This window comes from Parambassis ranga, chromosome 1 (assembly GCF_900634625.1).
Source record: "Parambassis ranga chromosome 1, fParRan2.1, whole genome shotgun sequence".
Lineage (NCBI taxonomy): Eukaryota > Metazoa > Chordata > Actinopteri > Ambassidae > Parambassis > Parambassis ranga.
In genome coordinates, this window is record NC_041022.1 from 16,565,142 (window position 1) to 16,579,289 (window position 14,148).

The 14,148-nt window shown below is 42.4% G+C and overlaps 4 protein-coding genes across 6 annotated transcripts; 2 read left to right on the top strand and 2 right to left on the bottom strand.

The window, feature by feature from the left end:
- Positions 1-855: 855 nt before the first annotated feature.
- Positions 856-2,680, bottom strand: trappc5 (trafficking protein particle complex subunit 5). Of its 2 annotated transcripts, none has more exons than XM_028404716.1 (3): positions 2,588-2,680; positions 2,082-2,372; positions 856-1,955 (listed from the first exon to the last, which is right to left on the bottom strand). In XM_028404716.1, the coding sequence occupies exons 2-3, from the start codon at positions 2,349-2,351 to the stop codon at positions 1,659-1,661; spliced, it is 567 nt and encodes a 188-aa protein (XP_028260517.1). In that variant the 5' UTR covers positions 2,352-2,372; positions 2,588-2,680; the 3' UTR covers positions 856-1,658. The 2 variants fall into 2 exon arrangements, with proteins under 2 accessions (XP_028260517.1, XP_028260526.1); XM_028404725.1 differs by lacking the exon at positions 2,588-2,680 and adding an exon at positions 2,504-2,581.
- Positions 2,681-3,770: 1,090 nt separating this feature from the next.
- On the top strand, positions 3,771-6,464 carry pglyrp2 (peptidoglycan recognition protein 2). The gene is made up of 4 exons (XM_028404688.1): positions 3,771-4,029; positions 4,244-5,104; positions 5,514-5,724; positions 5,951-6,464. The coding sequence occupies exons 1-4, from the start codon at positions 3,894-3,896 to the stop codon at positions 6,252-6,254; spliced, it is 1,512 nt and encodes a 503-aa protein (XP_028260489.1). The 5' UTR covers positions 3,771-3,893; the 3' UTR covers positions 6,255-6,464.
- Positions 6,465-7,204: 740 nt separating this feature from the next.
- Positions 7,205-8,714, top strand: LOC114435150 (lysozyme g-like). Its single transcript, XM_028404737.1, has 5 exons — positions 7,205-7,345; positions 7,872-7,949; positions 8,029-8,225; positions 8,304-8,442; positions 8,512-8,714. The coding sequence occupies exons 1-5, from the start codon at positions 7,342-7,344 to the stop codon at positions 8,643-8,645; spliced, it is 552 nt and encodes a 183-aa protein (XP_028260538.1). The 5' UTR covers positions 7,205-7,341; the 3' UTR covers positions 8,646-8,714.
- Positions 8,715-8,746: 32 nt separating this feature from the next.
- Positions 8,747-13,771, bottom strand: LOC114435128 (zinc finger protein Gfi-1b-like). Of its 2 annotated transcripts, none has more exons than XM_028404703.1 (6): positions 13,526-13,771; positions 11,671-11,933; positions 11,356-11,540; positions 11,170-11,274; positions 10,931-11,096; positions 8,747-10,378 (listed from the first exon to the last, which is right to left on the bottom strand). In XM_028404703.1, exons 2-6 carry the CDS (start codon positions 11,891-11,893, stop codon positions 10,200-10,202), a joined length of 858 nt encoding a protein of 285 aa, XP_028260504.1. In that variant the 5' UTR covers positions 11,894-11,933; positions 13,526-13,771; the 3' UTR covers positions 8,747-10,199. The 2 variants fall into 2 exon arrangements, with proteins under 2 accessions (XP_028260504.1, XP_028260501.1); XM_028404700.1 differs by having other exon boundaries at positions 13,520-13,771.
- Positions 13,772-14,148: the final 377 nt, after the last annotated feature.

Consider the following 14,148-nt stretch of genomic DNA (forward strand, 5'->3'; position numbering starts at 1 on the left):
GAAACCCCCCAAATAATTACAATGTCTTAATCTTATTTAAATGATTATACATACAAGATCCACAGCAGTACATTACCTTATTGAGAAGGGAAAAAAATACTGTGGTTTATTAAATGAATATTAATGACCGTGTGTGTGAGAAAGAGTGTGTAAGCAATGATGGAAACTGAATGAACAATGACATTATCAGCATGTAAAGAAATTAAAACAACAATCAAGTAATATTAGTGATGACAATAAATCAATAAGTAAGAGGCAGGTAAATATAAACATACAATGGATCAATTCATAAAGTTAAATAGTTCTTTATACTAAATGGAGTTAGTTAGATTATATACAGGAATTACATGGGATGAGAAAGGAAGAATGATACAGAAGGAAGGACAAAGAGGACTCAAAGAGAAGAAAAAAGGAGGGTCAAAACAAAAACAGTAATCAGATTAGATTAAATAACAAATAGAAATGTTGTCTTTGGTGCTTGTTTGGTTTCCAAATATGTTACTGTTTGTGTGTGAATGGATCAATGACAGACATTAGTTTAAACACTTCATAGAACGCTTCATTGTCCATTTTTATTGTCTATTTCATTGTATTAGTTTAGTGGTAACTTTGCCAGGTCCAATATGGCGGTCACGCTGACATACCGCAGCGACAGACCAACCAATGAGGCGTCTAGGTATATATGTCTATGCTACTATGCTCTTAGTGTTGTGAATTGTCCGGATGTTCGGAAGTCACTCTACGTTGGCCTAAAATTTCCGTTTGGAGACTTCTACCTTCTTTCCATAATAATAGTTGACTTGCAACTTATGGTGCACAAAGTACAGTTGAAAAAATAAATAGTATTTTCAAGAACATTTTTTAGTTTTTTTATTTTGTTTTAATGTTTACTGGCCATCTGTTGCAGCCTCACAAAACCTGTGACAACCAGAAACAGGAACAGTGACTGTGCTTTACTGTTCTTCACATGACTCACCTTCTTTGCCCTGATTTCCCCACATATTTTCCACTGAAGGCATTGAATTACTTCTATTCACAGAGCTAAAGAAAAATATATTGCTCAACAAACACTTTTTTTGTATTTATTTACAATTCAATGCAGCAAAAAAAACAGTATAAACAGAATTTTGTATAACATGTTGCACAAGTTGTGCTGAAATCATCACTCGTAAGACTGTAACAGCATTTATAGTGTTACCTCCACACAAACATGACTGAGAAGGACACAGCCAGACCTGCTGATACTCATGCATATGAGAAAAAGTCGTTTAAGAATCTCATTCATCCAGGTCACGTTAGGTCGAAGAGTTTTAATTGAGGGAACTGGACTTAAAGCTTTTTCTCAAGATATTTCACCACTCTTCCAAGTGGCTGAATGAAGCCACTTGGGGGCAGTGGCAATTTTGGACAAATATACATTTTGGTGTACATTCAATTTTTTTCTTGTCACTGAGGAGTAGAATTAGTGATTAATAAATATGCAAGATATTATTATATTCTACGTGGTACAATCTTGTGTACAGCTCAAATCTTCTGTTTCAGTATTATATCACAGTAAATGTAAAAAAAACAACTTCCTAAATAAATTTAATTTGAGTCCTGAGTTTTCCTCTCTTTCAGCAGTCACACAGTAGCATAATCACATCTCCACCATTCTTCTATTTGCCCTCCAGAGCTTTGTCTCTGGCGATCACTGCCTCATCGAACTTGATCATGAGCGTGGTACCTTTGTGCCAATGGACAGTGACCTTGGCAGGGAAGCCACTGTGGGTAAGGATGGCCTCCACGATCCCGCCAATGAAGGCTGCACAGTTCAAGGAGCTATTCTCCTTGGGCACAGAGATGTAGGTGTTGACCAGTGGCTCCTTCTCGATGATGTAGTACGTCTTATCGTCATCGTTGGCCTGCTCCAACTTGTCAGCCTCCTTGCCAAACAATGCCCTCCACACAGATACCTGTAGAGATTCTATTTCAGTTTAATTGTTCTGTATCGCATATTATCAAATGTAATTGATGGCAGCTTTTACCATCACTTAGTGAATAAAACACAAAACGCCACTTTTTCCACTGTGAATATGTACCTTGATAAATAGAAGTATGTTCAGTACTTTAGTCTCTCTCTTGCCGTTTTTCTCCCTCAGTACCAGCACGTCCAGCAGGCTGCCTCCCACTCGCTGTCCCATCTCCGAAAGGCGAGCCTGCAGCTCGGACACCGAGTACACCCGGCTCTGGCAGTACTGCACCACCTCCGAGAACAAAAGGGTGAATGCGCTAACACTCACTTCGGTTTTAGGTCTGCTCAGGGGCCGCTCCAAAATAGCAGACTTGCCTCTGGTGAAGCGAGTCTCCATGATTACTCTATTGAACAACAGCTGTGAGGAAATAAAGACGCTGCGTGAGACACAAAACTTTGGCTGCTTTAGCCTGAAGCTAAAATGCTAATGCTAATCAGCCCAGATAGCTGCAGACAAGAGAAAAACACCAAAATAAAAGCTGAAATGACCTAGTAACAGGAATATACTGTTACTTGGGTTTAGCACAAAACACATTAAACTACATTCATGAGTCATTTGTTCGCTTACTGCACCTGTTTTTGTTGTCGTTTGATAACTTCCTGAGTGTATACGTCACTGTGTCACATGGCACCACCGCGTCATCTCTTTACATCAGCTCCAAAACAGGCAGCACTGACGGACATTCAGCCTAATAATGATGTGCTATAATCTGTAGCAGTGCTCATGGCTTTGTTCGTTGTGAGGATTTTGATGTTACTAAAATATCAGTTGCTGATAGAACCTGCCCACATGCATCAAATTATTTCTTTTCTTTTCTTATTTTTGTTCTCTTCTTTCCTCTCTTCCCCTTTGAGGAAGTGGAAACTGGGTGACCCCTGAGTGACCCTGTGCCCGCTGAAGGATGACCAAAGAGCTGTGCATTCAGTGCCTTTATTGTTCATGAAAAAATGAATCCTCTTAATTTGGTAATCCTTACAGAAATAATGGCATCCTATAGCCCCACCTAGTGTTTGGTCTGTAAAACTGCAGCCACTCATATCGTAGCACGAAGAGTTTGTGTGTAATCATGACAGACATGTTCACAGCTGTGAATGAGACGTCACTCATCAATACTGGTGTTTTCTCACCTTTCAGATATCCTGCTTTTTCCACCTACCATTATCAACTGTCTCTATGTTTGGTGTTAGATATCTCAGGGCGAAGGGCATAATGTAATCTTGTAATGCGACTGCAATGTTTTTATTAACTTCAGAACACTGTTGGCTGGGTTGACAGATTTACCTTGTGAATGTAACAGGATGCTTTAAACTTCATCATATTGTTCTACTTTTGGTAATGTCTGCCTTTCAGTGTTGTATTTGGTGGTCGAGCCATGATGGCCTCTCATTCACACACAAACTAAACAAACCTTAGCTGAGGTGAGGGACATCATGTTTTCATCTGAGTGCCCACTGGCCGTTTCAGACTGCCATAGCCTGAACTGTGTCAGCCTTAACAAGACAGTCATGGAACCACCTCTAAAATAAAATGTTTCCGGACACTGGTTTGTACACAGAGAGGTAAATCTTAACCATGAAACCGTTTACTGGATCCTGCATCAGAGCAAGCTGTACAGGCTGTATGAGCGGCAGCACATAAAAACGCTTGATTACACGTCATTTACCATGCAATGACATGAAGGGGGCAAACTTTGCTTCTCTTGTGACACTTTGATGGACTGTAGGCTGAATCAATATTTAGCTATTGGTGTGCAAAGAGTACTCTTCCCTGGGACATGACTCTGCAGTCACGCACGTATACAAATATACTTACACAAATCAGCTCAGCTGGAGAAGCACAGAACACAATTTTTAAAGACTATCGTAGAGGTTCTTTCATATGTTTAGGTTTGTTTATTTAAACGGAGAAAAACGAGTCCTGAGAGGCAGCAGACAGGAGATGAAGCATGACTTTGGACTGGTGCTTTTTATTCTGGCTTTATTCTGCTTTTTTACTGTCCAAAGCCGGCCGACAGGTAAGCTCAGCTGTAGATATTTGTCTTCTCTTAGCCATTTTGTGACTTATTTGTATCCTTTGTTCAGATTCACACATCTGTTCCCCAACAAGATGCCATTAAAGAGTGGCCAAAAAGCATGAAGCAGGGGAAGGCTGGTGTTCAGACCTAACAGGCTCTCTTTACTACACTATACTGAACTCACACCTTTTGTTCCTTTTTGTGTTGTTGTCAGGCATCCACCTGCGTAACATGGACAGCTTCATCCGGGCTGTGCAGCAGGTTGAAGATTCCAACCCCGGTCTGTCCCCCTTGGTTCTAGTGCGGGCCCTACGTGGGACTGCTGGCCATGATGATGTAATGACCGTTCATTTCCTGGGTGCATCGTATAATTTGAGTGACTCTCGCATACTACAGACAGCCATCCTCAATGCATCATCCTTCAGCTTTTTTGACAAGGCCATTCACCACATTGTGACAGACCACGGGGAGGAACGAGGAGTGGTTCTCGCTCCAGATGGCACCACGGTAGCCCTCGCACCTTTACTGCTTGGAATCGAATCGGGCCTAAAAGCCAAGAACCAGGGGTCAGCGGCTGTGGGGCTGTTTCCTCTCACCCTCGGCAGGACGCTTGGCTTGTCGTTCCTCAGCCTGCAGGACTTCCCGCCATCACTCCGCCTGGGGCCTAATGGATGCTGGGACAATGTGGAGCACCCAAAGGTCTTCAAGCTGTCTCAGCCTGCCACCCTGGCCACGGATGCCATCATCAGCGGTGGCATGGATGGAGCTATACTGGGCACAGACCTCAGCAATCTAACGGCATCTGAAGAACCAAAAGCCCTCAGTGAAATTTTAAAGGAATACTACAGTTTTACTCTGCAGGTGGGACAAGGCCTTGATGCTGTGACCGGTCCCATCAGTCCGAGGCGAAGGGAGCTCTCCAGAGCTATACTGGAGTCACCTGATCTTCACAGCAAGGTGATGGAGACGCTAGAATTGGTCTGGAAATTGGAGAAGACAGAATGGATTGGACTTGACACTGGAGTGGGGAAGGCTGTGAAGGATGGATTGCAGACATTTGTCCACAAGTACTGGGGTGAGCTGCAAAATTAGGATTTTTCTACAGGTGCAATTCTTTGAATATTGATCGACAATATCTTTCTTCAAGCACACATCCCTCCTAAGGCTACTGAAGCCGCTCTTTATATCACGGCTGATGCTGTATGTACTGTGTTTTTAAGTAAGGAAGAAAAATGATCAATTATCAATCAACAATTGCAAATAAAGATGGAAACAATCAGGTACCTAGGTGTCACATAAAAGACAACACATGGTAAACATATTTACACAATGTAGTGCAATATTTTTCACAGGAGCTGAACAAGAGCATGTAATAATCACTAGTAATGTGGCTTCATTCATGGTTCACTTTGGCTACAGACTCCTGTCCTGCAGAGGTTTTTTTTTAGTGTCCTAACTTTCGTCTCGTCTCGTCCCTTACACAGACTGTCCTCAAATCATTCCTCGCTGCCAGTGGGGAGCAAAAGCCCACCGGGGTACACCCATCCCACTGTCTCTACCCCTGCAGTATCTCTATGTTCACCACACCTACGAGCCATCGTCACCCTGTCTGTCCTTCCGAAACTGCTCTCGTAACATGAGGTCCATGCAGAGATACCACCAGGAAGACCGTGGCTGGAGCGACATAGGATACAGGTAACCAGCCTTTAGGGGAATGGATTCACAACAGACAGAGTGAGAGGGATAGATAAGAATGTTTATACTTTCAAGCTCTTGCACTTAAGTCTATGAGTTGGTTTGTGATGATTTGTGTATGAGGAATTGTAAATGAGCACATCTTAGAGGAGCATGTAGCTGTGTGTTTTTAACCCCTGCACAGAGCCAGGTTATAGCCGTTTCATCCTGACTTCTCTGCCCTCAGCTTTGTTGTCGGCTCTGATGGCTACGTCTATGAAGGCAGGGGTTGGAACTACCTTGGTACACACACCAGAGGCCACAATGACGTCGGGTATGGCGTGTCAATTATTGGTAACTACACCGCCACCCTGCCGTCTCGCCATGCCATGGACCTGCTACGCCATCATCTGGTCCGATGCGCTGTGAATAGAGGCGGGCTGGCTGCCACCTTCACCATCCACGGCCACAGACAGGTGGTGAACTACACCAAGTGCCCCGGAGACGCCTTGTTTTCAGAGATAAAAACCTGGGAACATTTCAAAGAATGACAAGAAACGTCCACTGTGTCTGCAATTCTTAATCATGAGACGGGAGCTGTTTATTTATGACAAATGTATTTGTTAGTTTGACTTTAGGCTCTCCTCTATTAAGACTACCTTTGTTTCCAGTCAGAGATGATAAAAAGTATTTTAAAGTGTATTATTCCTCTTATTTTACAATCTGACACCCAGAAAACAAGAATAAAGAGAAAAAAACAACCTGTTGTAAGTCTGTTTCCACAAACACACACACACACACACACACACACACACACACACTGAAACACCTGAAGGTGATTTATATATTCATCAGACTTTTCACATCATGGGAAAGACTTCACTTTACTATAGGTGCAGCAGATTAACTATTAAGTTCAATTACCTTCAAGAAAGGATGCAAAAGTTTCATATTCAGCACATGGTGCAAATTAAAGTTGAATATAAAACCCAGGCTCTATGTACAGCTGTAGATCACATTAAATTTAGTGGGTTAAAAGGTTCAGCCCCCCTGGTTCAAGGTCTGGTCAGCTTCAAGATAATGCGCCCATACATTAACATGAAGTGGGTCTATTCACCAACAAAAATGATCCAATAACAAACCAATAACAATATCAAAGCCTGTCTCTGAGGATGAACACGGCCTCGAACAAACAGGAACTGCAGGAAGAGACTGAAGGACAACACCACACACACACAGAAGAAATGACACCATTTACTGTTCTCTTGCAGAAAATCATCATCATTTAACTACCTTTTGGAAATGTTTTTTACTTGAGCACTGATAAAAAATAACCATGTTAGCATGTGTTAGCAGAGCTGACCCTGATCTTTATGTGTGTTTTATCACCATAACAATTCAACTCACAGCGAAGGCGAACAGATTTATCATAAATCGCAGTTTCGTGCAGACCTTGCTGAGTAACGCCCCATGTGATGAGCCGCAGCCACAGTATGACGAAGTCATGATGAAACAGAAATCGAAAGTATAACTCGGTATAAATACAGCTGCCCTGGGTGTTAGCGTTGGAGGACAGACAGAGGGACGCAGAGCCAGCACATCTACCGCAGCACCAGAGGACAGGAGCAAACAGAGGACATGAGTGAGTGTGTTTCATATCAGCGCTTTAGTTAGAAACCGCGGTGCGTTTAAAGTCCTTCTGCTGCGTGACGTCTATCTACGGCAGCTAAGAAGGCCATTTATTCTGTAGTGTGACTTTTTAAAACCTCTTTAAATAAGTAAATAACCAAACAAAACCGTTTTCAGGTGGAACCAGAGTAAATGCACGGAGTGAAGAAGTGAAGATAGTTTCAATTAGTTTTCTCTATTTTGTGTTTATCAGTTGGGACAGAGAGGAAGCAGAAGTTCCTGTTTTACCTCAAATCCTGTTTACTCAAGCAAGGGTGGAGTGAGTGTGTGTGTGTGTGTGTCAGTCTGTTGTATGAAACATCAGAAATGTAAATGTTAGATAATTGCCATGTTTAATAATAAGAATGCACATTATTATTATTATTATGGAGTGAAATATATATAAAGATAAAGGAACAGGGTAATTTTCCTCCCTGCACCAAATCCTAGAAAACTGATTGCATGATGTTCCTTTGTGCTAATTATTTTAACACTTGTAGGTTATGCAAACATTATGAACGTTGAAACTACTGGAGCTTCAGCAAAAACAGCTTCACAGGACAAGCTGGGCTACTCAGGTAAGGTGTTCTCCACCTGCTGTTCTTCTGTGTGCCGTGTCAAACAAGCCCTGAGGTCAAAATCCTGTTTTCTGTGAAGGTGTCCCTGCCTCAGAGACAATGGCACAGACGGATGCTGGCAGAATGGCAAAATACAAAACAAAAATCAACAACGCGGCGGCTGCATACGGAATCGACCCAGCTCTTGTTGCTGCCATCATCTCCAGAGAGTCCAGAGCTGGAAACGTTCTGAAAGACGGCTGGGGGGACCATGGAAACGCCTGGGGACTGATGCAGGTTGTGACCAGTGTTGTCGTTTTGCTCACATCCTGTCTGAAAAGTCTGACCACACTAACCGCACTGTCATCTCTGCAGGTCGATATCAGGTATCACACTCGACAGGGTGCCTGGGACAGTGAGGAACACCTCCGCCAAGGCACCGGGATCCTGGTTGATTTTATCACAAAGATCAGCAACAAATTTCGTTCCTGGACCAACGAGCAGAAGCTCAAAGGTTTGTTGTTACACAATGATCAGCTCCTACTCTACTCAGCAGTGTGCTCACTTGTATTTATCTCTGCAGGAGGAATAGCCGCCTACAACGCAGGCGATGGAAACATCCACTCCTATGAAAACGTGGATGAGCGCACGACAGGAAAAGATTACTCCAACGATGTTGTTGCCCGAGCAAAGTGGTACAAAAGAAACGGTTACTAATACCCACTCATCATGGAACACCTGTGTGTATTCTGTCAAGCTAAATAAACATGATACAGAGTACACTAATGATGCCTGTTTGTTTGTCATTGTGCTTGCTGCACGACTGCGTCTGTTGCAACCTATGACTGAAAAACACAGTGACTGGATGTTAGACAGCTGTCAGGCTGTTTCCCTGCATCATCATCATCATCATCATCATCAGAAAACATGTCTGTCTCAGGATTTACAGGCATGAGATACTGATCAATGATCATTCATTTGTCATGTAAATCTTATGATCCGGTCCCTTCAGGAGAATCAATACATACATCACATCTGGAACAGGCATGTTATGCTTTCACTTTTGATATGACAACATTCAAAAACAACTGCAGATTGAAATAACAGAAAATTTGGCATAATGTTTGTCTGGCCAGTGCTTTAGCACTGAGCCATATTAAGTTAAAACAGCTGTCTTCTCTGAACTATTTCTTATCATTATAATAACATGACAGAAGCTATGGTGCAGATCAGTGTTACGTTTCAGTGGATTATCATTGATTTATTATTGATTTTGCTAAAATTTCATTTCAGTTCTCATAGTGTCAACAGTGTGTGTCTAAATTATCTTCATGGATGTGTGTAGTGTGGGAGAAAAAGTGAAAGCTCGGCCTCGCTCTTGCTGTGAAGCGAATAGAATTCCCCTCCTCTAAAGCAAAAGTACTGTCTGTCTTTATTTATTTCCCCTGGTCAGCTGACTGCATCTGCCTGTTACAGTCAGTGCCAGTGGGGGATGTTTCCTGTAAACCACATGGTTTTTCTTTCCTTCTGTGTTTGGAAAAGGATCAAGAGCCTCAGGAGGCAGGAAAGTGGAATTAATGTTTTTTCCCTTATTGTTTTCCCTTTATTAAACCAAGCTGCCGTCTTCTCCAGAGAGTCCAGGGGTAGAAATACACAGTAAAAAACAGTACAAGACCATGGGGATGGATGTAGACTGTGCCCAGTGTTATACTCACTTCCTCTTCGAAGACACTCACACTACAGTATAGCAATCACAGCATTTGTTTAGACTCCACGGGGCACGTGGGACACTGAGGAACACTCCGCCAAGGAAACCTGGTTCACTCAATCTGAAGGATCAGCTTAAACAATTGTCATGTGCTCCCTCAAGACTTTCCTCAGCTGTATCCTCACTCATATTTGTCTCTGCAGGAGGAATAGCAGCCAACAACAGGAAGGGTTGAAACTTTCCTGTGAAGAAGTGGGCGCCCCAACAAAGGACAAAGACTGCTTCCATGATGATGTTGCCTGCGCTCAGTGGTACAAGGATTTGTTTTCACTAATGCTGAGAAGTCAAAAAGATCTATGAGATGACATAAGATTAATCTCATTTTGAGGAGGGGGAAGAAAAAGTTTACTTTGAATATAAATATAAACCCTGTATTTACCTGAGAATTTACACAATGACAATCAAATAATACATCGTCCTTGTGACGAGTGCCCTAAAATAATGTTAAATCTTAAGTATAGCTTGAAGTGAAAGTCAGTAGCTTCCTGTCCCCCGTGCAGGGGTCAGTGGAAGGCGCAGTGGTGCTCCTGGTGCTGCCGCAGGTCCAGCTTGTGCTGGAACCCGTAGAGGCATCGAGGGCAGCGATAGGGCCTGTCGTCCCTGTGCTTGCGGCTGTGGGTGATGAGGTTGGAGCTCTGGCTGAATGCCTTGCCACATATCTGGCACACATGAGGCTTCTCACCTAGTTCACAAAGGACATACACTATGTTGAAGTGGTGTTTGGAAGGTTTCTGATGTGATGGATCTGAATCTGAATAAATTATAAACATACAACTTCAAAATGTAAAGATGTCTCAATGATGATTAAATGAGAAGATCAGTATCTATTTGACGGATATAACACACTAGCAGGTGGTTAGCTAGATAGAGACAGTGCCAGTACCATGAATAAGATTATCTTCTGCTGTCCTATACTGCTGTCAAGCTCTCATTAGAGTGATTTACAAGCGTTGGGGATGAGAATCATCGCCTCTAAGCCTGAAAAGGGACTTTATGTTTGCAGCTGGATGGGTTATATAAACTCATTTACTTCAGCCATGTTTCTACAGTGGCCCAGAGTGGACAAACAGCTCATTTTATATTATCTATAAGTGTAGGTTTTCCTAAACTCTTGAACAGGCAGTTGTTTTCAGTTGGTTGCAGTCTTCTAATTCACCACTAGGTGGCACTAAATCCCACACACTGCTCTTTTTAATAAAGGTGATGTCAGCTGTATAGATTCAAACAGACCCACCGGTGTGTATGAAGGTGTGCTTCTTCATGTCAGACTTCTGGTGGAACCTTTTACCACAGTACTGGCAGGGATACGGCCGGGTGTCTGAATGTATGAGCAGGTGGGTGGAGAGGGTGGAGGAGCGCTTGAAGACTTTCCCACACACCGTACAGCCAAACGTCCTCTCCTAAAACAACAGGGAGGTGTGGCATCAGTGTCTCATCCTGTCTGTGTTCAGTTTTAGAACATGTGGCGCTGACCTTGACTCTGCATGGCGACTGCTCACGACTGGACTTGGACAGGCGGGCTCTGTTTGAATGACTCTTACATATGTGACTCTTCAAACTCGACAGACATGAAAATATCTGCAAAGATCAAATACATGCAGTTTAACACCTGCTGCTCTATAAAGCAAACACAACTTGCTGCAGAGAGGGATGTCGTACCTTGCCACAGAGTGGACACTCCTGCCGTGGAGGTGTGCTGGTCTTAGAGCAGCTGCTGCTCCTGGTCTCTCTCAGGATCTCAGGGTGCTCAGTAAAGACCTCCAAACCCACTGAAAGCTTGTCTGGATATCCTGAGCTCACATGAGGACTTGACCAAACTGCTGGTGTGAGTGTGGTTTTCTCCACTGAGGCAAGAGTCAGAAAAAACAGAAAGGTACCCTCATTTAAAGTAAGTATGTAAAATGAAGCCTAAACAAACATAGAATTCCCGTCAGGCTCTAATGGATTTGGGACTGAATGACTGAAGACACTCACTTTCATTAGAGTGGCGGGGATCAGGAAGGTCCTGCTGCTTCAAGGATGTTACAGATGCTGCATTGTTGTCAGGTGTCTGTGCTGCGGAGCACACCAGGGATGTATGCCAGGACCCCACCTGCTTTCCCAATTCCATCGCTAGGGTTGATCCAGGGCTGGAGCTTCGTGCTGTGGGCCGAGGGTGGTGTAGCCCTCCTCGTTTCACCAAGAAAGAGCGAGGCATCTTTCTGAGGGAGAGGACGTCTGCTCTACACCTGAGTCATCTGGGAGGGAAAAATATCATGTCACAGATCTTAATTTGTAGACTATAGTTTTTTCAAGTAAACAGTTACAGAATTACTCTTTAAGTCAGCTTTATTCACTTTTAAGGTGTTGTTGTCCACTAGAGGGCAGCAAAAAACTTTCACTAGAAATTCCTGCTTGAATCTACATTAAGTTTACATAGACAGCTACATGTGATATTAGAGTGTATGTAACCATGTAATGAGTTTTGCTGCTGCTGTTTCTGGATGGATGTATGGATGGATTTAAAAATATAAGTACAAACATTATTTAACAGTATATCTACTATGCAGTGTTTATATGACATATATCCTGCAGATATAATAAGTAATATTTTATAAATTAATAAATCTACCCTACAACTCGCTGTTTACTTTAATAAATCAACTCTAGCTGTTCCATGCTAAGTCTGCTCTGCAGTCTGTGTTTTGCTCTGATTAATGTAAACCTTCACCGTACCTTTACCAGCAGAGGATGAACTGGAGCTTAAAGTGCGGCCTGATTAGTAATAAAGGGTAGAGAGGTATTTTTCTCTCCTTTCAAACAGCACTAATATCACTTCAGAGCAGTGTGTTTAACAAGTACTGGGCGTTCACAGTGTTAAGAAGTCTGAGGTGTCAGCCCACATAGCAAAAAAAGTGACATGTTCAACAGTAAATTACAAACCGAGGAGACGAGCTGCTCTAATGAAAGTGAGACATTTTGTTCTACATATAGCTGTTAAACCTGAGGCACGGCCCCCTCTGGAGGGGCACATGATACATCTGCAGGTGAAGAAAGAAGTCAAATTAGTGACAAACAAATCCGTGTTAAATTTGATGATTTTTTTCTTTATGAGCACCAAAACACATAAATCTTTATTTTAATCTGAAATTTAATCCTAATCTGAAAACAAGGGCTGTTTGGTAAAAGTGCAATATCTTCATTTGAGATAGTATAAAAAAAGCTTCAGATGTGAATACTGACGTAGCTCTGCTTCCCACTGTGTCAGCCTGCATGTACAGAACTTCATGAATTAAGATTTTCTCTTGCCGTAAAGAAAGTCAGAGGGATAAAAAGTCATAGTGTACAAAAGAAACCAGAAGCTCAGCTCTGAAAGTCGGATCATTGACCAAACAATGGAAAGAGAAATTAATAAAACTTAAAAAAATGTTTTTTTTTGTTTTTACTTAATAAATGTAATGGCTTATATCATTATGTCTATTTTTTTAGATGATGATCAATCCTCTAAAACACACATATATATATATATACGTAGCATTCCTTTGCATACTTCTATTTCAGTTCTTTCTCTACTTCTGCCTGAGCGTGCTGTCTGACATGCAAAGCGGCAAATCAACTGATCTCAATCAGCTCTAATCATGAGCTCGTGTCTCAGGCTTCAGTGAAGAACACAACCTTGTGATGGTTTTTCTGTAGTTTATAAAGTCATGTAAGAGAATTTACATCAATGCTACAGGCCTAACATAGAGTCCATATGATAAACAGGCCTGTGGTTATAAAGCAGAACACTGAAGATAGAAACACATCTGAAAATGTCAGAACAAGGACACAGAAACATGAAAACACTCACCGGCCTTCACGTCCAGCCGTGCTGCTCAACACCACACACAAATGACACAACAGTGATACTTCAGAGGAGCCTTGTGTCGGTTGGAAGAAGACACATGTGAGGTCAGGCTGCAGCGGGGTGTGTGTGTGTGTGTTGTGAGAGGCTGATGATTGACAAGGAAGTATTTCAGCTCTGACACCTCTGACACTCAACCACACAGCTTCCTCACAAACCCAAACACTGCACACACACAGCAGCAGCACGCCGTTTCTCCGACTCCTTTATAAGAACACAAACTAAACACAGCACAAGATTTATCTAGGCAAGACAGCTGAATCAGATCAGAGAGGAAGCGGATGGACGAATGTTGCTGAAGATTCTTCAGAATGTGTCGACACGCTGTGGTGACACAGTTCTGTTACAAAACAGAGCCACTGAGTTTAAAAGAAGCCGGCCGGTGTAAGCAGCAAATTCCAATTCAATCACCTCAATGGAATTATAAGCGAGGGAGATAAAGACACGTCCTGCACAGTGATGACACGTACATTATATTATATCAGGTACAAAATCAGGCCTCTGCAAAGGTGCAATGTCAAAGTTTATTTTGTATCATTGATAGGATACAGAACACTGAAATGTATTTT

Coding starts and splice junctions, on each gene's coding strand:
- trappc5 (XM_028404716.1), bottom strand. CDS start 2,351: ATGGAGACTCGCTTCACCAGAGGCAAGTCTGCTATTTTGGAGCGGCCC. Junction 1,956..2,081: donor ACATACTTCTATTTATCAAG/GTACATATTCAC, acceptor GAATCTCTACAG/GTATCTGTGTGGAGGGCATT.
- pglyrp2 (XM_028404688.1), top strand. CDS start 3,894: ATGTTTAGGTTTGTTTATTTAAACGGAGAAAAACGAGTCCTGAGAGGC. Junction 4,030..4,243: donor TGTCCAAAGCCGGCCGACAG/GTAAGCTCAGCT, acceptor TGTTGTTGTCAG/GCATCCACCTGCGTAACATG. Junction 5,725..5,950: donor TGGAGCGACATAGGATACAG/GTAACCAGCCTT, acceptor CTCTGCCCTCAG/CTTTGTTGTCGGCTCTGATG.
- LOC114435150 (XM_028404737.1), top strand. Junction 7,950..8,028: donor GGACAAGCTGGGCTACTCAG/GTAAGGTGTTCT, acceptor TTTTCTGTGAAG/GTGTCCCTGCCTCAGAGACA. Junction 8,443..8,511: donor CAACGAGCAGAAGCTCAAAG/GTTTGTTGTTAC, acceptor TTATCTCTGCAG/GAGGAATAGCCGCCTACAAC.
- LOC114435128 (XM_028404703.1), bottom strand. CDS start 11,893: ATGCCTCGCTCTTTCTTGGTGAAACGAGGAGGGCTACACCACCCTCGG. Junction 11,541..11,670: donor TCCCCGCCACTCTAATGAAA/GTGAGTGTCTTC, acceptor CTCTTGCCTCAG/TGGAGAAAACCACACTCACA. Junction 11,275..11,355: donor AGTGTCCACTCTGTGGCAAG/GTACGACATCCC, acceptor TGATCTTTGCAG/ATATTTTCATGTCTGTCGAG.